This window comes from Melospiza georgiana, chromosome 4 (assembly GCF_028018845.1).
Source record: "Melospiza georgiana isolate bMelGeo1 chromosome 4, bMelGeo1.pri, whole genome shotgun sequence".
NCBI classification, from domain to species: domain Eukaryota; kingdom Metazoa; phylum Chordata; class Aves; order Passeriformes; family Passerellidae; genus Melospiza; species Melospiza georgiana.
In genome coordinates this window covers 41254370-41275943 of record NC_080433.1, presented here as the reverse complement: position 1 = coordinate 41275943, position 21574 = coordinate 41254370, and the positions used below count along the sequence as shown (strand labels likewise).

Below are 21574 nucleotides of genomic sequence, written 5' to 3'. Positions count from 1 at the left end.
TCAGTATTAATTGTCTCTGTATGTATATATGTTTTTATGTATATTTTTGGTAGCACTTCAAACAGTGGTGCTATATGCTTTATACAGTCCTAAAAAGAGGAACTAAATGGAACACTCTGCCTAACCAGTGATTCCTTCCCTCCTTACTTTATAGTCACCTCCTTCTTTCCTTGTCTCTGAGCTTCTGCTTTTATATATTCACATATGTTCCATGTTCACATTCACACCAGTGAGTCATCTGTGTTATTCAAAGACCAAATTAGATAACCATGGGATCTCTACCAGATACTATTTAGAATTGAAACAGTAGATAAAGCATAATAGAACTCCATTCAAATAAAGCATTTTCCCTCTTCACAGCTGCATATCTAAATACTGGTATCATCCTGATGAACCAAGGGAAGACAGAGGAAGCCAGGAGGACTTTTGTGAAGTGTTCAGAGATCCCTGATGAAAATCTCAAAGATCCTCATGCTCACAAAAGCTCTGTTACCAGCTGTCTTTATAACTTAGGAAAACTTTTTCATGAACAAGGACACTATGAGGTAAGACTCCAGATTTGTATATAATATATTCATAAAACTTTGATATACAAATAATACATACTGCTTCCACCCAGACTTTCAAAATATATCACATACATGTACTGGTTGAATTTCACCAGATCAAGATTAGCATTGTCTACAGAGAATATTTGTTCTCTACAGCCACTGGTGTAATGCTGTTAATTAGCAGTGTGATGTTCTCACATCAGAGTCAACATTAGCAGCGGTCACATCTGATATGTGTTAGTTCATTGGTTTTGGCTTTGTACCCGTAGCTGGTATGCAAGGATAAAGCCTGATTAAACCTGATTAAAGGCCAGTTGACCTAAAGTGTAGAGGCATTATAATTCAAAACACAGTAAGTCCATCTTTAGCTGGAAAAGTGCAATTATGCTTGCATTTAAGTCTCTAAAAATAAGACCCAGTTGAAATAATTTAGCAGTGATTAAAAACATCCCACTGTGTGTTATTTTCAGATAACTTGACCTCAGTGCTAAAGTGGGTTGGACATTTTTAATGTAACAATAAACTGCACCCAAGCCATCCCATCTCATTTACACATGCAACTGTGACTGTTGTGATTCCTCTCCATTTTCCCTGATGAACTTAACTGAAACTAGACATTCACTTGAGGTTTGACCTTTAGCAGTATTTGAAAGAAGTTAATTCTCTCTTGGCATTGTCAGGCATACTTCAGAACAGGAGTTGTGAGTGGTTTTGATCCATGTAAAGTGTTCTTGACCATGACAGTTATGTCAGCTGTTTAAGATCAGGCATGCAGAAGCTGGACAGATTCCCTGTCATCTGTCTGCTGCATCCAGCTCTGTCAGATGGAGTTACTAATTGGTTAAAATACAGACAGCTAATGCATCTATACAGAGAAGAGACCAGCAGCATGTTGTCTACACAGCTTATAGAGCGTAGAGTTGAAGTTCAATACCTGCAAGATACAAGAGCTTTCAGGAATATAAAACTTCAGATTTCTTCTTGGCTGCTTTCTTGCAGCCTTTGTAAGCTGTGACAGTTTGATGCAGAGCAAACAGACTGACCAGCCAGCATCCAAAGTGGGGAATGAATGGTAATTCAAAGGAACAGCATATTTGAAAAGGGATTCCAGTTTTGGGTTTCTTGACTTCATAGTGCATGTCATCCGTTCTGTGGAGCAGGCTTCAGTTGTAAGGGCTATGCTTTGTTATTATTTGGCAGTAGAAATGATTTCTTTATTTTTAGGTCACTTAGCGTCGTTAATCGTCAGAATGTCCTTTGTCTGCAGATCAATAATACCCCATATTCTTCCACAGCCTATTAAATTTTATGTTTATAAACTCATCAGTCACTAAGAGGTATAAAAAAAAGTCCTTCTTAGTTTTGCCTGTAAAAAAGTTGCAATATTAGAACTAGCTTGATATCTTGTCTATAAGTCTCACTGAATTTGGTAAAATTCAGGTAAAAAAAGGATAAATTTTGTACTTTCTGTGGCATTTTTGATGCTGATGTGTTTTCCCTGAATCTTTCATTTGGGGAACGAAGATAGTTTGGTTTTACTTTATATATGAAAGGATGCTTTTTAAGTTGGTGTTTTCCCACTGTGTGTTTCTTTTCAGGAGGCCCTTACAGTTTACAAAGAAGCAATACAGAAAATGCCGAGGCAGTTTGCACCACAGAGCCTATATAACATGATGGGTAAGTGATTGTTAGTGCTTCAGAATGATATTTGAGGAGTTAGGGTGAAACAAAAGGCCTTATCCCGGTAAAAGGTGCTCAAATTAATGAGCTAATAAAACCCAAAAATAATTACCTTCAGTGCAAGCCAAACTAGGTTCAGAGCTTAAATGCCAGCAACTGCAGTGCTGGATAAGGTACAGTAAATGATGAGACTGTTAGACACTGGATGCCCTTAGGAGTGTCAGTGTAGCAGTTCTATATTTAGAATGCCTGGCTTACTATTTTTCTTGGTCTCCAGAATCTCTCATACACTACTTTGGAGGCCTCATGTGCCCACCTGTGTATGGGTCTTAGATATTGAAATGACTTGTGAACCAACAAGGTTTTCAAACAGACCCACAGAAATAGTTGTAGTTTTCTTTTAGGTTGTGCCAAAAAGTTATTTCCAGCTGATATACTATAGTTTAGTTGCCTACATCAATGAGAGAATTCTTCTTATTTTTCTTACAGGATCAACTATTTTGTCCTTCAAAATTTTAGAAGTCCTTTGAGTACTGCAAAAAACTGTCAATTTATCTGTGAGGTGTTTCTTGTTTAACCTCAGTTTCTCATATTCTTCATTGCATTTTTATGTGGGATACATTAAACAGATGAAAGAAAGAAGATAATATGAATTATTACTTCTAGTACTCAGATCTGAAAACAAGAGGGCTGGTTCTTATTGTTCCCAAGATGCTTGTAAGTGGAATTCTCTCTCAAAGCTCATGTGTTTCTGCTAAGCACCCTCAGTGTTTGGCCCAGTACTTTCTTGTTTGGGATAGAAAACAATGTAAGAATCTTTACTTTGAAGTAGTTGAAAGTGGAGCAATTAAAAATATCTGTGGAAACAATTAGGATCAACAGGAAGCATATGGGGTTTGGTGTGGTTCCCCCCATCGATGCCTCATATACAAGGGAATGTATTGCTTGAGACCAATTGCTTTTACACAGTTGTTGACTACTTATTCAGGAAAGGCATCTTTGATTAATACCTTACAATTACTGAGGCACAGATAAAAGTAAAATTGTAGTTGTAACTGATGCTGTATGTTTGAAAAATGTAAATGCTAGATTAAGTAGTTCTCTTGCCACAGTGACAAAGTATCCAATGTCAGTCTAAACACTTTCTTAGCAGTTCATACAGTTCAATGGAGTTACTTCTCCCTGAACACTAAGCTTTACCAGATTGGTGCCAATGGCTAAAATCCATAAATTACACTAATTGATTATTACATATACTTTTGTTCTTTGTCAGTCTTAGTGAAATTGTTTTATCAGTTTTATTTATCAGCATTTGCTGATCAATTTGGTGGTGATATCAAGTCACCTCTGTGTGAATCAAACCTCTGCTTACTATTGGTGTCCTATAGTGACTGCTGAAATACTGCAGTGCTTCAGCAAATTCTCTGAAGTTTGACTGCCCTCTTTAGTGTAGATATGTTTTTCATAATTCTGATAAAAGTGTTCCTCAGAATACAAAATTGGAACACATAAGTCAGTGTTGTTTCTAGCATGTAATGCTTGTCCTATTGCAGAGCAGGCTTGTGCTGCCCTTTTTCTTTTCCAGTGAATAGAAGCTACCCTTAAAACCACTATGACCTATAAGTTTCTCCAGATTTTTCCCTTTTTTTTGGTTGTTTTTTTAGGTTCAGGAGGCTTTTCTCAATTTCCTTTGTAAGCACAGTCTGTGATGTCCAAGTTCACTCTGTTCCTCGGGTTTGCATTTTTTAACTCACAAAACCACAAAGACTAGCTCAGTCCTTTGCCCAGGCTGGCTCCTGCTAAACTTCCTCCCTTCTCTCCCAAGCCCATACTCTGGCTTCTGCTTCCTTTAGGCTGCTGCCAGCACTTCATGGATGTCCTGGTGGGATAACAAGACATGGTCAACTGTGTGTACCTTAGCTCCTTGTGGAGCTCTGAGAATTTCAACTTAGCATTAACATAGCTCATATTTGTATTTTGGTTGCTGTTGTGATGGCAGCTTTTGCAGGGAAGATAGAACTTGCTTCACAGTGGTTGCTGAAATGTTGCTTGTAGGTTATGCTGCAAAGGCAATTCGAGTGTGTAGCAAAGGCTACACAAAGTTGGGTAGTGACTTGAATAGAATGCAATGCAGCTGTATTAACAGGACTCAGACGTGTTCAGAGCTGTCCTGGATGTGTCTACATAAGCCTACATGGATGCATTTAGCCTCTCCTGCCTGAGATGACAAGACAGAGCTAGGTAGCTATGATTCTTTATAGTGTGGAAGGAAAACTGTACCTCTGGGGAGTAATGAAGCACCTTCTGATTTAGACATCTACTTGAGATTATACACATAATCCCTGCAGCCATACTTCTCCTTTAAAAAGAGCTGAGATGACTGAGTTAGACTTAGTAGCTTGATTTGGGTGAGATAAATCCTAAATACCTTTTCAGTCATCTCTTTGCTTTGTGTGTGACAGGAGAACAAGGCAACTGCATCCATTATCAGGAGTGCATCCGCTTTGCAGCTCATATGGTGTCACTGAGTATCAGAGGGCTGCCTGGAGTGTTTATTTCTGTTTCCATGTTCAAGACAAAATTATAAACACATTCCCTATAACACTTTCTTTGATAAACAACATTACATAAACTTGTCTGCCCACTTCTTGCCTTTAAAAGGGGGACTAGAGGAACTGAAATAGGCCAGTCCTGTTTTATGCGCTTGCAACTGCATAAACCTGACTGAGCTGTCCCCACTCCTTGTGTGCTCATTGCTGGGGAGGAAAAGGGAGAAACTGGGGAGCACTCTCCATCTGCTTGGGAAGTAGCAGAAGGAGGTTTTCTTCCCCATCTCCTTAAATGTGGAAAAACTCTTCACAGCTTATCGTGAAATCCAAACATAATCACAGTTTGAGGATTACCTGCTATGGTTGTTACTGTGATGACTGTATTCCCAGTCTCTGGCAATCTCTTTGCTTGGTTGAGTTCCACACATATTGCTGCATATTGGCATGTCATGTAAGGAAACAGTGCTTCCTCTGATTTTTAATAAGTACTCATTTGTGCAATTGAATATTTTTTGGAATGTTTTTTTTCCTGTATGATGTACATGACCTACTTGAAAGAGAATAAACAGGAGATGAACTGTCCAAACTGAATCAGGTTAGAACTCCAGCACTCTGACTGCAGTAGCATTAACACTCCAGCAGTGCTAAGCCTTTACACCACCTGCTTTCCCTGTTTGTGTTACACTTCTTTTCCTGTGCTTGCTTCTATTGGCCTTTTGCTCTGACAGGCCCAGTGACTCATTCCTCTGGTGTGTCAGTCTTCTTGACAGACTCTCATCCTTTAAAACACTCTGTAACTTGCCTCTTAATGGGAAAAAGAAGTATTGGGGCTCAAGAAGCAGGCATCCATTTGACTTTGCTTTTTTTTTCATGGTACAAAAGACAGGACTGTAATACCAGCATCAGATGTTCTAAGTTTGTGCGTATGAAAAAGTTGCAGGGAAGATTTTGGTCTCCTGTTGCTGTGATTTATTTTGCCAGGTGTGCAGCAACTCAGCTAAGGAAACCATATGTTTCTCTGGCTTCGTACCAAAAAACAAACCTTTTCATTTTTTTTTCCTTAGGAGAACCCAAAACAACTAAAAATTGAAACTTTAAAACTAGAATCAAAATAATTATTCAACTAGCTGTATAAGGTTGGCTTGGTATTTATTTTCTGTATACCATATTGCTTTGATGTAAATTAAAAAGTACATGCTCAGGTTACACAGATTAATTTGCTTGGCATGGCAACTTGCACTACAAAGGCCAGAGTCCAGCTCAGCTGTATTAAATAGGTAATATATTTTGTTTAAAGTTTCAATTAAAGCCTGAGGTCAAAGTCCCTGTGGGATCTTGAACACTTTAATGCCAATATTAGGATTGCTTAAGGATCAGCCTCTGCTCTAGATGTCTTTTGCGTTTCTTGAAATCTGATATTGTACAGTTGATTGTATTACATTGCTTTTAAAACCACACTAGCCCACCTGCTACAGTAATTCATACTCCTGACAGTTAAGTGGTGTGAAGTAGATCATGGAGGCTTTATTTTAATACCAAACAGTAACAAGAAAGATGGTGGGGTGGCATTGTTCAGGTTTAGATTGGCAAGATACTGTCATAAAGACAAATATCTTGGTGGTTCTTCATCTGCCCTTGCTAACTGACATCTCAGTGTCTATTTTGAAATGCATTTCAGGTAAAGCCTTAAAAAATTATTTTTGAGAAATGCAAGTCACAAAAAAGATAACATTGCAGGAGTGAACACAGTTAATGATGCCCCAAGTTTAAATTTCTCCTTGTGAATCTGCTGGATTGCACATGGACAGAAAACAAATCATACACAAATGTACAGTCCAGAAAAGGGGAGCCAGATTTTACATCTGGTGCAGAGTACAAAGGCTTAGCATGCAGAGAGACTTTCTGTGTTGATGATTATAACATAGCTATCACTTTACTTGATTATGCTTTTGGGTGGATGTGGCTGTTTCTACAAACCTGTTAATATTGTTAAGGCTCCTGTCCCATTTGCCCCTTGCTCCCATTAGATGCTTTCTTATTGAATTATTTTGAAATAGCATTTAGAACTCCAGGAAACCCTTTGGTATAGTTTTACAGTGTAACACTTAATTTATAAGACCCAAAGATGATTAAGCTGTGAAATACGTACCCCACATCATAACTTATGCAGAGTATGGTACCTGCACTTATCTAAGCATTAGTAATCAGTGTGCTTCTTATGCATCTCATGAAGTTTTACTAGTAATTTCTTACTAAGTGTACATTACAAGTTTTGTTTTTTTGTTCTTTTAAAACTAGCTTGGATGGAAAAAGGATTTTTTTTCTTCCATATGTACATTTTATTACATATTCCATGGAAAGAAGAATGGTGTCCTCTCCAATGGTGATGGGAATAAAATGCTGGGCTTCCTTCTCTCCCCCTTCCCACCCTCATTCTGATACTTTAGCCCTTCCCCCTCTGAGACTTTGCAGACTGTGGTAGTTTATATCTGGTGTCCAAAGCTAAGTAGCTAAGCGCGGCATCCAGCTGGCAGCCAGGCCCTGGTGATGTTCCACAGGGCTCAGTATTAGGGCCAGTCCTGTTTAATATCCTTGCTGATGATCCGGATGAGGGGATTGAGTGCACCCTCAGTAGGTTCACAGATGACACGAAGTTGGGCTGGGGGTATGGATCTGCTGCAGAGCAGTAAGGCTTTGCACAGGGACCTGAACAGGCTGGATTGGTAATAACTCAAGGCCAATTGTAGGAGATGCAGTAAGGTGAATTGCTGGGCCCTGTACTTTGGTCACAACAACTACAGGCAGGGGGAAAGAGCCCCAAGGAAAGGGACCTAGGAGTGTTGGTCACCAAGAGCTGTACAAGAGCCAGTGTGTGCCCAGGCATACTGGCTTGCATCAGAAATAGTGTGGCCAGCCAGACCAGGGAGGTTATTGACTCTCTGTTCTCTGCACTGGTGAGGCCACACCTGAATCCTCTGTCTAATTCTGGGCCCATCACTAGAAGGAAGGTATTGAGGTGCTGGAGAATGTCCAGAGAAGGGCAGTGGAGCTGATGAACGGTCTGGAGCACAAGTCCTACAAGAAATGGCTGAGGGAGCTGGGCATATTTAGCCTGGAGAAGAGTCAGGAGAGACTTTATTGCTCTCTTCGGCTGCCTGTTGTAGCCAGCTGGGGGTGTGTCCCTTCTGCCAGGCAACCAGCAGTACAAGAGGAAACAAGAATGAGCTGTACCAGGGGAGGCTGGACATCAGGAAGAATTTATTCACTGAAAAGCTTGTCAAGAATTGGAATGGGCTACCCAGGGAAGTGGTGGAGTCACCATCCTTGGAAGTGTTCAGGAAGTGACTGGATGTGATACTTGGTGCAATGTATGATGAATGTTGATGAATGTTCAGTCGAAGATTGGACTTTGATGATTGATGTCTTTCTCAACCTAAATGATTCTGTGATTCTATGATTCTGAGTATGAATCTTAAATCTGATTGCAGTGTCTCCTGTTTTTTTGATTTTGCTTTGAGGGAATCAAGCTGGGTAGGAAGGTTACAGCAGTGGATTGCTAGAGATGGTAATTAATTCAATGTTTGAGAGCATGTTTGGTTTTTTTTTCCCCAGGTTCCAAGATTTTCTTAGTTTTAGCTCTTTGAACTATTGACATATATTTTAATGTGAAATGTTTGAGTTTTCTCAGGTAGGAATCTGAAAAAGGTGATTCTAAGGATGAAGTGCTTTTTTATTTTAAACGGGCAGGGCTTAATATGAAAATAAGTGTAAACATAACATTTGCAGACCAAAAATATAATCCAATACGAAAAATGCACTACAGGCATCCCAGTTAGGCATGATTCTAATGGAAAGTGCTTCTATGAATAAAGTTTTAAAGAAACCTATAAGTGGCATGAAATGAAATTACCTATCTTGTGTGAGCTTCATGCCTCTATTTTTGTCTTCTTTCACTGGAAGCCTTTGTACAGAAGGAAACAACTGTGCAATGTCCATGCTGTTCCATGTTGCAACTGATGTTATTTTGATGTCCTTAATTTATATCTGTTTTCTACTATAGGTATTTTCCTTCAAAAGTAGCTTAGTGGTCTAATTAAATCAGATAAGGCTTTGCTTCAGCTAATTAAGGCCTGTAAGAATTTGTTCAGGCAAAGTAAATGTGGATTGACTCCCATCCATCATAAAACCTTGATAAAATACAATACATTCCTTGAAATCTTAAAGGAGATTATTCTGTAAAAGGAAAAAATAATTGAGCCACAATATGCTTGGTCTATGCCAAACTTGATGCTCGCTATGTTCACATGGTTCAGCTGTTTCAGGGAAGATGAGCATGCGCTGCATATGTATAACCAAAACTGTTAATCTGTTGCAGTAGATCTTATACATCAGTATAGTATAACATCAAACTGTGCTTCCAGATTTATTATGTTATTTTATGCACTGGTACCAGAGGGAAGAAAGAGGGAAGTCATATATCTAGAGAGGTGCATTTTTATGGTAAGCACATCTGCAGCCTTAATTTGCACAAGAAAGCTGCACGGTTACATTATCAAAGGCACAAACGCCTTGTGGTATTGTAACACACAGGGATGCAGACCTCCCCATAATTGTCCAATTCTTTTATATTCCCAATTAAAAGAAATAATGGAAAAATTAAATTTAAATCCTGATGGAATGTATATGTTAGAGATTTTTATTTTCAAAGGGCATCTCAGTCTTCCTTTTTTGATACATAGTGTCTTGTCCATGTCAAATTTTATGTTTCCTATATTACAGTTTTACTACCCCAAAATTGGAGGAGCTGACAGCTAGCATAAATAAGGATGATGCAAGGCAGATTTACCATACATTGTCTCCTTTATGGAGATAATTTTTCAGATGTCTTTTCAGCAGTCTCTTCTGGGGTTCTTAAAGGAGGAGCACTAGAGGGACATATCTTAATCTGAAAGAATGGTTACCTTACACCTGTGGAAGTACAGTGCTTTTACATCCACAGTTCTGTTGAACTTTCTGAGTAGTAAATCTGGCATGCTCCCTACCAGGATATGGCCTTGGCATGACTAATTGCATCTGAAACAGAAATATCATTAAATCAATAGATGAGATGTTTAGCTAGATTCATATACATTCATATAAATGCTACCTAATTTTGCTTTTTAACAATATGTGGTATGTGTTAGAAAATCTTGTGTCCTTTTTTAAAATTTATTTTTCTAACAAACAAATTCCATTTAATTGTGAAGTAAAATATAAGTCTTTAGGGGAAATGGCTGCTAGCAAGCTAATCTTTTATTAGCATTATTATTTAATATAAACATTTAATTTTTATTACAATTGTTACGGGGTTTAAGTTATTTTAAATTATATGTTAATTATTGTTAAGGCTATGTTAATCAAATATATTTAATTACAATTAATATCCTGGCATGATTTTAGTGGTGAATTTTTTGCTATTTTATTATTTTTGCAGGATTTAATTTTATTTTGGAATATTATTTTTACATTCCAAAGATTCTGAGGAAATATGGGAAAATACTATTGGTGAATGGTAGTTTTGCAAGTAGTCTATCTTTGTGGCAAATAAAATCAACTTGAGTATAGGCATTTAATTTTGGTGGTGAAAATCTAGCTAAAAGGTATCCCATTTCTGATTTCTTTGAAAGTATTAATAGAAATGTCCATGAACTTAGTATGCACTTCTTTAAATGATGTTTCAGTTGCATATTAATGTTTTTCTTGCACTACATTAGTAAATGAGAATTACCGTTTAATAATCTATGAGCTTTCTAGTAGAATAAGACAAGAAATGGGTTCATAAAACTCAGAAAATATTAACTGAACTAACCCCTGTGAAGCTGGAAACAGTTTTGAAATACTGATTGGTCTCATTTTACTCCAGTCATCTATTGAATTTATTGCCACCACTCATTGTGCAGGCAATGCTGCATGTCTGTGTGTTGTACAGATTAGGGACTGGAAATGACTGACCATTTATAGCTTAAGGTTTTCCCTGCCATGAATTTCTTTCTCTGTCATTGTTACCTCTGTTGAACTTTACAGATCTGACAAGGTTTATTAATAATGTGTCTGTGTGTGATCTTTCAGACTTCTAGCATGAGATTTGAAAGATTTTACAAAATAAGTAATTGTTAAAGTAAACATAGAAATCTGCTTGCACGTTTGCGTATTTTCTGCCAATGGACACTTGTTATCTTTCTAATGCCTAAATCATTTGTGTTGCAAGTTTATAAGAATGCATGATTGTAAATGGCAAATATTATTTTTCTTATTTTAGTCTCAGACAGGCAAATGCATCCTGAATTACAGCAATCAATCCATACATGTTTTCTCTAACATTTTGATGGAAAATTATCTCAAGGTGGCATAGGTATTACTAAATTGCATCAGCCTAATGCATAAATTCACTTAATTGAATTAATTGTTCAGTTACCTGTTACTTGATTCTATTTTGGTAGAAAATAGAATGATCTATAAGATCATTCCAGACCGTAGAATTCTATTCTATGGTAGACCGTAGAATTCTATTCTAATCTATTCTAGTGATAGGAGCTGATATCAATTTTCAACTTTTTCTTTTCTTCATTTACAAGATGGCATTTATAACAGACCCCCTAACAGTGCTTCCTGCTGTAGCAGTCTATGTTCTAGTTACTTATAATATAGGAATTCTTGATACAGGTTCCTCAGAAAAAAATGTTCAGCTATAGAGAATTACCTGCAAAGAGTCACAGAATCACACAATCAGCTGAGTTGGAAGACACCCACAAGAATCGTTAAGTCCTGGCCCTGCACAGCACTATCCCCAAAAGTCACACCATGTGCCTGAGAGTATTGTTCAGACTCTTCTGGAACTCTGTCAGGGTTGGTGCTGTGACCACTTCCCTGGGAGCCTGCTCCAGTGCCCAGCCACGCCTTTGGTGAAGAACCTTTTCCTGATATCCAACCTAAACCACCCCTGACACAGCTTCAGACCATTCCCTCGGGTCCTGTCACTGGGTACCACAGAAAAGAGATCAGTGCCTGCCCCTCCTTTTGTCCTCCAAATGAAGTCATGACTGCCATGAGGTCTCCCCTCCGTCTCCTCCTGGCTGAACAGTCCAGATGACCTCAGCTGCTCCTCATACATCTTCCCCTCAAGGCCCTTCACCATCCTGATTGTCCTGTTGGGCACTCTCTATTAGCTAACGATCTTTCTTATATCATGGCACCCAAAACTGCCCCCAGCACTCAAGGTGAGGCTGCCCCAGTGCAGAGCAGAGTGGGACAGTCCCCTCCCTTTCCCAGCTGTGATGCTGTGCCCAATGTCCCCAGGACAGGGCTGGCCCTCCTGGCTGCCAGGGCACTGCTGACTCAAGTTCAACTCGCCATCAGCCAGGACCCTTTATGCAGCACTGTATTCCAGCCTTTCATTCCCCGGTCTGTCCGCACGTCCAGGGCTGCCTCATCCCAGGTGAAGACTCTGGCACTTGCCTTTTGTCAGCTTGGTATGGTTGGTGATCTCTCATGTCTCTGGTTTGTTGAGGTCTCTCTGCAGAACCTCCCTGCCTTCAGGGATGTCAACAGCTCCTCCCAGTTTTCATCTGTGAGGTTCAGGGAAATACAGTTTCTTTCTTTGCAGTTCTTAACAGTTTCTTTCTTTGATGTTTATATTGAAGATTGACATATTGTAGCTTTGTTTATAGGTTCCCCTCCCCCAAAATATCCTCAAAGTTTTAGGAGTTTAGTTTGTGAACTCATTGAGCTCTTAAAACCTATTAAAAATTGAATTTTCAAGTACTCTAAGGTTTTAAATCTCTTCTTATATCAGAATCCATCATGAAAGATAGATAAGAACCTTGGATCCATTTGATATTTGGCAGTGCATTCAGCCTTTACTACCCACAGATAATAGCTCCATCACTTATGTCTGCTTACATTACTCTTAAAGCATCTTGTTGTTAATTACTTGAAACTCTGCCAAGCTGTAACAGGTTGGGGTGAATTTTCCACTTAAAGAAAAGGACAATATGGATTCCTCATTTCCTGTATGCTAATGAAGCAGGGGGCTCTGGGAGAAATAGTATGCAATCAAGTAATTAAACATTCTACATTAAAGCATGCAGCTTGGGAGAGGAGTTGAGGGGAACATAAAGCTTGACTTATGGCTTCTTCCGTCCTTTCTACACTTAATGGCCTTGTTTTGTGCAGATAAAGTATATTGTTGGGTCACTTACTTGTGACTGCTGACATAGTGAAAAGATCACATGATGTTACTGTCACTGAATGTGATGTTCATGTTCTTTTGGGATTTCTTACCTGTTTGGACTTTTTTTTTTTTAAATTTAGCCTGGAATTTTTTGCAGGAAATTGTTCTGTCTTTTTGGCCCTAAACAGCAGCAGAATTACCAAAGTGCTTCTGGATATCTGATATCCAGACCAGTGCATGAGTATGAAATGCTCAATGTAGAACTTTGATTTAGAACAAGTAGACTATTTTCCCAGACAGAGATGCAAGCCTCTAAATACAGCAGGCTTGTTTGAAAAAAGTCTGTTTGTTAACAATCATGTTGGTTTCTCTTAACCTTGGCTTAGCATGACTTCTGTCTCTACATCATGCTTATTTTATCTGTGATCTGAAGTTTGATCATTTTGCATGCACCATGCCCTAACTCCTGAAACTCAAAACTGACTTGCCACATTTTGCCTGGTGTCCTTCTCCTCTGGGGACAAAGACATAAAAAAAAATCTGACTTGGCCTTATCCAATTTTCTTTTATGAAGAAAATCTTCCACAGCCTCTGTAAATATTCAAGATAAAGAGATAAAAGTAGCTCCCATGCTATGAGTTATTTTTCCTCTTTGACAATCTTTGTGTCCAAGTTTTGAGGGTGTGGTAGTTGACTTCAATTCTTGATTAAAGAACTTTGGTTCCTCTGTCTCCCTGGTACCTTCACAGTTATTAATTTCCATGAAATGCAGAACTGGAGGCTGTAACTCACCTGGAGGCAGCCTTAGCTGATCTTTACTTGGGTCAGGTGTAGTCTTTTGATCCTCCAGGAGTAGCATTTGATAACCTGTGTCTTCCTAAGTTTTGGAAGATACTTATTCATTTATTAGAAATGGACCAGCTGCTGGGAGGATGAAATCCTGAATCTTCAAGTGGCATTTTCAGGTTGTCATTGATCCAGGAAAGGGCACATTTATATCCAGAGTCCTCGTGAAAGGAGAGTTAATCTGAAAGCTGTTATTCTTCACCTCTACATACTTGTTTCATATTGATTGTTTCCAACCTTTGAGAAATTTGTTTGCTTCTTCAAGAAGCAAACATTGAAGCAAAGATTGAAGAAAGAGACTTTCTTGCTGTGTATGCTAAACTCTTTCGCAGAAACTTCATGACTACAGTTATCTAACGCTAATATACAATATAATATATATATAAATATATAGCATCCCATTCATATATTGCTCTTTAACATTCCCCGCCTCAGCCTCTCATTGTAAAGGATTTCACCTTGAAAAATGTCCAGTTTGTCATTTTGTATGTGACTTCGTAAGATTAGCAATTTTAAACTAATAGATGCTATGTTTTAATTTAAAGAAGTTGTGGAAGATGACCAAATATAGCTGCATTCAGAGATTAGTTTTTTTAACAACTTGCCCCTCCCATCGATATACTTTCAGGACTATTGTCTTCTACTAACCTAGTTTTTGGTTCTTGAGTTATTATGATTAAATGCAAACATTTCCATGTTCTCCCTGCTATTCCATGCTTTGCAATGTAGACCAATGGAAAAGGAGTAGCTTTTCTAAAGTAGATGAGGTAAGATTTCTGTTACTTTGAGACTTTTGACTAAATCTTAGCAAGTGGTGCTCTCTCTGGCAATTCTTTTCCAACAATAGTTTTCATCTCAGCTAGGCTATTTCAGCCCTAATAAGGCCTTAACTTAATCTCCTCGCTCAAGTTTCTCCAGGGTTTTTTGTGTGTGAGTGTGGTTGCAAGTGTTCAAATCACTTTGCCTTTTTCTAGCTCTCTGCACAATTAAAACATAGAAAATTATATGATAAATTATGGAAATCTTGAGAAATTTGTGGCATTCTCACTAGCATTTGCTCGACCCTGCAGGAGAAGCCTATATGAGAATGAGCCGGCTGCCTGAAGCAGAGCACTGGTACGTGGAGTCACTGCGATCCAAGAGCGACCACATCCCAGCCCACCTCACCTATGGAAAACTGCTGGCCCTGACGGTGAGTTTATCAGCACCTCCTTTCGGTAGGTTAGGTAAAGGAATGGGAGAGCTTTGTCCTGAAAATTGCTTATTGCCTGTTTGTCACACTGTTTCAGTTATTCCTTTTAATTAAGGACTTTGACAGCATTGTTTTTTGGATTTTTTTGTGAGACATTGCCTCGATTCTTGAGGTAGTACCAACTCTGTGCTGGAAAAAAACCCGTTGTAGTGGCACAGGAACTTTGTAAAGCACAGTACGGAGTTCTCTTGATAAAGCCTTTGTAAGTTCTTTGGATGACAAGTAATGGAATTATTCTGTGAGATATTCAGTGTTTGACTCAGAGCTGTTGGAGCAGCCTATGGCTGGGTGTCACCTATACTTTGTGAATAACATCTTGTGCTTTGAATTTGCACTTCTTTAGGAGTATCTCTTTGAGCATGTGAAAGGAACTGCTGAACTATGAAGAGCTAGTTCTAAAAAATCAGAAGAGTTGGACTTCTTTATTTCTGTAAAATTTACTTAACTTTTGGCTGCCGGTGTCCTTGTGGCTCCAGCTAAACTAACCCCCTTTGATAGTTATAGCAAAGTGCCAGTCCGTCTTTGATGTTCACACATTTTGAAAATGAAATGGATTTCTATTTTATTAATTCAAATAGTTCTGTTTTTAAACTGTTTTTCATTTGTTTTTCATTTCTCCTTCCCATTTTTCTTTCATTTTTATCTGTTCTACGTTTGGTTTCCTTGTTTACCTTCATGGGTTCATATTTGCTTCCTATGCTCTACTGATACACCTCTTCATGGTTATTGAGTCCCTGTGCCTCAGTCTGAATATTCCTCCATTGAAAGTTCCTCAACTATTCACCTGGTGATAAACTTTTTTCTGTGGTCTTGATTGTGCTGTCCAGTCTTCAAGCAAAAAATGTCTTATTGTGGAACACAAGATGATTAATTTCAGGAGATCCATTACTGCTTTAAAAGTATCTGAATTTGGAAAAGGGGAAGGAATTACAACATAAGTTTTCTGTATGAGTAACAGGTGACAACATGGTTTGAAAGACTTAAAAATCGGTCTGTGTAACTATCTAATATTGAATGCAGAGTTTTAAAAGGTGCATGAAAGGGAGGGTTTTAACGTGAAATGGAAGTCGGGGTGGTAGTGTTATATCCCCATTGGCTGTCAGTTCCATGTCCTGGAAAGGCTTTTTTTTTGAGCAATTTCCAGTTAAAATTGCTGGGATATTGACAAATATGTGCACCCATTGTTTGCCGCCTTCTAGAATAGAACTACAAATAGGTTGTACAGGAAGATTTCCTTATTTATCTTGCTTTTCTAGCAGATATCTTTGTATATTGGACCTAAGAATAATAGCAGAAAGTCAGTGTTACTGGCTTCTTCTTAGGAGATCTTTGACACAAAAGTGCTAATTTATTGGAATTGCTGTGGGGAGGTGTTGTGGTTTAGGAATAGTATTTCCCAATTTAGTGTTCCCACTGTAACACTCCAAACCACATGCTGCTCTCTCACTATTCCCTCTGCCTCCTGCTGCCACAGCGTGGAGAGGAGAATTGGAGGCACAAAAGGTAAAGATCATGAGCTGAAACAAGAACAATTTACTGCAAACAGTAATAAAATAATAAAATGAATAGTAATAGCAACAATATTAATAACAAAGTGTATGAGGGAGGCAAACAGTTCGCATGGGAATGGTCACAACTCACCAACCCCTGGCAAAACCCGACTGTGCCACCATGGTCCTCGATCCAGAAGTGACCCCTTTCCCCCTTTCCTGGATGGGGAGGTGTTTATTAGAATAACCTCTGGGTCCTGGCCATGCCCCCTTTTGGCTACTGCAAAAATTAACCCTGTCCTGGCGAGGAGAGGAAGTAAAAAGTTTTCTTAATAAAATCCAAATTTCTTTTTGTTTGGTTGGTTTTTTTGTTATGTACAGACACCCCCCTACTCCAGTAGTTCTCTGGTTGATTTTTTCGACTGCTGCATGTATGAAATATGAGGTCTGTTAGGGAAAGTCTTGCAGTGATTCTGGGAAACAAGGTCTCACAGTTTTCTTCAAAATAACTAAATCCCCAAATCCCAGAAGTGTACAAACATTGTGAGCCACTACTTTATTTTTTCTTAATTCTGTCCCCTCATTGTGAAACTGCAGGTATAGAATTAAAATTTAATGTTAGTATCCCAACTTCTGGAAGGAAACAATGAAAAATCTGCATGAGTCCTAATAGTAGAATTGAACTGTTTGCATTTCTCTGGGGATATAAATGAAGATATGTGTGGTGTGGATTGTGCCTTGAGCATCTGAGCTGTGGAAGAACATGCCTCAGCAAGGAGAAGAACTGTATACAGCTTTGAACCCTGAATACTGCACAATGATAGGAAATAAAATACCTTTCCTTTCTATACACACACTTGTTTTCCTATACTTGCTCTGTGCCATAATTGTAGTCCATTCTCCTCACATTTGTTTGTTATTATTTCTTGACACTTTTGTCTTTATTACTGTTGCTTCTCATATTCATGGCAATATGTACAGATAGGTTTGATGTCCCTTCCATTGACAGCAATGTAAGCTGAAAAGTTGATGCTGGTGTCCTGTTGACTTTCAGGATTTATAAACATATAGCAAAGAACACTATGATAACAAAGTATTTACAGATGGCACAATATTTTTCTGATGGTTACTTCATTAATGCAAGATAAAGTTCCCTTTTCTTTGATTTACTGAAAATTTGCATTAATTCCAATTAGTTCTTTGAGCTACAGTTCTGAAAAAATATTCAACACAAAAATGGATGAAGAGATTTGGCAGTAAAATATGTGGTTTTTCTCTCCATTTTGGTCACTTAATCAGTTTTGCAGGTTACTGTCTGCTCAGTAATTCACAAAATGAATTGTGTCCAGTTTCTGGCATACTGAACTGTCCTAGGATTAGTTCCCATCACAAATACATAATTGCTGTAACTGACATGCTTCCTGGAATTCTTCACAAACTTCCTTGGGATTCAGATTAGAGCTGCTCCCTTTAGTATAGTTATTTCAGCCCAATCCCAACATGAGCTACCACTGTGATTTATTCTTCTATTTTCCTGCCTGGGTTAATGATAATTTTCTCACAGCCTGTAAATTTAGGAAAGAGAAAAGCCTACTTCAGTTAGTTTTTGGATGTTAGAGATGTGTTAGAGGCTTCTTTGCTGTCTTCTGTTGGAATCAAACTTTTGAACTTTTTACAAACCCGTTTCTGAATATAGGTACTGTGACAAAACTGTTAATAACACTTCTCTGTGTCTCTTTTCTAGGAGAGAAATGTGAGATTGCTGATGTAGTGAAAGGTGGATGTAGGTGCTAATATAGATAGGAGATTTCTCTGTCAGTGAAATTAGGGGTGTAAGGGAGGAGAGGAGGTAATTTCCAGGCAAGTTCCTAAATTCCAGCCTAAGGCAATTCTAATATAAAACCCCCTAGTAAAGACAGACCTGTAAAGTTCACAAATTCAGCTATGTTTTATTTCCTTACTTTGATTCCAATGAAGTGGCTTAATTTTAGCCTCAGCTTTTCTGCCTTCTCAAGTCTGTTGCCAGTATTAATCTTACTGAAAGCAGCATCACACGGAATCAGAGAATCATTTAGGCTGGAAAAGATACAAGTAATGCCCAAATGGACTTGGGCATGCTGCTGTATATGCAGGAAAAACAGACCAGCTTAAGAGCTCCAGAGGAATAGCTAATGAATTTACAATCTTGGTACCTAATATCATAAGTTACAAGAATTTCCTAGCTCCTAGATTAGGTCATGTTATATGTATATATCTAAGAATTACAGCTCACTAAGCTACAATTTTCTTGAAAATATGCTAGGACAGCATAATATAGTGGTTGAAAATCATGATTAGTAGCTCAGTTACTTGAATAATTGGAAAATAGCCAGTTGTCTGGGGCTTAGGTTTGTCCTTCTTTTATATTTTTGAAACGACATGTAGGTGTTTAGAACTGTAGTGCTTTAGCATTATGTGCTTTTCATGCCTGTAACTTAAGATGCTTAAATAGTGAGGAATTTATTTTTCAATGTGACACGTTAGTTAACATAGCCAATCTTCTAGTAGCTTTGTACCACAGCATCTGAGCCTCATCCCTTGCTTAGATATTTTATTTCTATATTACAAAGAAAAGCATAATTTTTTGAAAGACTTTAAAATTGCAAGGCTCTCAGCTTTAGGATAAAAATGAGTCTGTCAAAAATGACAGTGCTAGGTGATGCCTTGAGCATGTATTGTAATTTGTTTTCCATTATATGAACAGACCTTCTAGAAGAGAAGGCATTGGCTGTCTTGCTAAAAAAAATAATTTGCAAGTAAGGCTTTTAATTTTTTTTTCTTCTTCTCACTTTAGTAGTCCTAAAGAGAAGACTAAGAAACCCTCCCTCATAATGTCTGGCTTCTGCCATCAGTCAGTGGTTGATCATTACAGTAGCATGCTAGTCTGAGAAGCTTTATTTCAATTACAAATAAATGTTTTCAAGTTTTGTTCTGTCTGTTTTGAGTGAAGTTGAGCCCACAAATGACCCTGCATAGTTTGCAGTAGTGGCACTAATTGCTAAAATTCTTAGGGTCAGCATCATCTTGTAACATTTAGTGTGTCACCTCTAGGAATTACAGGCTTTGCTATATTTCTCTTCAAGAAATTGCACGGTGTTTTTTTGCATTTAACATGGCTCCACACAGTGCTGTTAATCTCCTATTTTTTACTGGATTGGAAAATCCCCCAAAATGCTGTGAGAAAAATTTACTTTGCCTTGTAAAATTTTGCTGACAGAACTCCAAGTATTAAATTCAGTAATAATAATCCTAAAGATTCTCTGTAATATAAAATATTTTATTTTAAAATATTTTCTTCAAATGAGGATTAGGAAAAGGCAGTCATAGACATGATAGACACAGGCAGTGTTTTGGATTAAAAGTAACACGATTATGACATTCAAGTATCAATGTTGAAGTTTAGTACTTTTCTTAAGTTTAGAGATAATTGCTCCTCAGTAAGTGACTGTGTTTTTTCTGTAGTTGATTGTTGCTTATGCTTCTGACAAACAGAAGTCCAGTGAGATATCCTGACATTTTTGGTTAGTTGTGAAATTACTCAGAGTGTTGCAATCAAATATCCTACTGTATTCAGTAATTGGTGTAGTGCTTGACTGTCATCTCAAAATAAATATAAATACATGAAAACATGAAAATACATGGAAGATAGGAAAACCAGAAAAGCATGGGACTTTAGGGGAAAAGGAGAATGGTGTAGATTAATAGATTAATTCAACATGTACATTTCCTGTAATTACTCGCTGCTGGTGTTTCAGCACAGAAAGGAAATTTGCATTTCTGTTGGAAAAATGTGTCATATTGTCATCTTTAATGTCACTGGTTCATTGCTACTTTTTTTCTGTCTCTCTAGATTTACACGAATGGGAAGAATGCAGGAATGAGGGAGAACAGTCATGATGTCAAAAGAATCATGACTGTCTAAGAAATAGCAAATTGAAATGCTCTGTTAAATCTAGTCATGATCTTCCAGAACAGTTTCTTCTGTCAGTAATCAACTCATTTAAAGCAAACAAAAATATTTTCAGTAATACCTAGGGGGCCAATAAATGCCTACACATAGAGAAATCTTTAGTTAGTGAAAAGGCATTTTCTGAACAGGTCAATTTAATTAGATCAGGAAAACTCTTTGGTATTTCATTTTGGGAAACCATATCCCTTGGCTGTTAGTACTGCTTCTAGGAAGACTTTTTTTTAAAGTGAAAATTGGATATTTCAGGTAAAGTCACAGCATGACAATATAAAAATGACACTGAATCCATGAGAATGCCTTGCCTGAGAAATCAAGTTAAGCCAACCAATAGCCATTACTGTTTTTCTGTCTTTTATTAGTTTGTCTTTGGAGCCTGGCATAGACACTATGAGCTTTCTTGACGCTTGAAATATCTTGGGGGTTAAAATTGATATGTGCACAGTTTGTATTTAGTTCTGAGTTTGCAAAATGTGAGTTGTTTTCATTTTTGTTTCCAGCTTACAAGCAATTCACTTGTAGTGCCTAGAAGGAAGGGGTTTTCCTCTTCAGCGGGGAAAATCAGGTTTACTGACTTCAGAAATGCAGGCTCTTTTTAAAAAGGTTTGGTTATCTGGTGTATCTGGAGCTTTAACACATCCAGTCTGAATGACAGGATTTCCGAACTACAGAAATTTCAATAGCTGACATCTATTGAGCTTGTATTTCTTCAGAGGCTGGCTGTGTGCCAGAAGTATTGCATCCATAGATATACGTTCCAGTCCCCTTAGGACATGTGTTAGGCTGCATGCCAGCTGTAATAGAATTAATTGTAAAACAGAATATTTTCATTTAAATATACCATATCTGTCTAGTTCATAAATGACTCTGGAACAGGTATTTAGGCATGTAACCCCTCAGTAACCCCCTTCAGGGATCTCATCTTTGTTATCGTGTTTCTAACTTCCTGTAGACAGGAAAGAGGGAGCCCTAAACTTCTCACTTTACTCAA

The 21574-nt window shown here is 38.0% G+C and overlaps 1 protein-coding gene across 1 annotated transcript in view; it reads left to right on the top strand.

Moving 5' to 3' along the window:
- TMTC2 (transmembrane O-mannosyltransferase targeting cadherins 2) overlaps nt 1–21574 on the top strand; it is a 236016-nt gene that overhangs the window by 164268 nt on the left and 50174 nt on the right. Inside the window, exons 6-8 of the mRNA XM_058023162.1 lie at nt 361–545; nt 2150–2228; nt 14906–15027. Coding sequence (XP_057879145.1) covers nt 361–545; nt 2150–2228; nt 14906–15027 — 386 coding nt within the window. The remainder of the gene's footprint in view (nt 1–360; nt 546–2149; nt 2229–14905; nt 15028–21574) is intronic.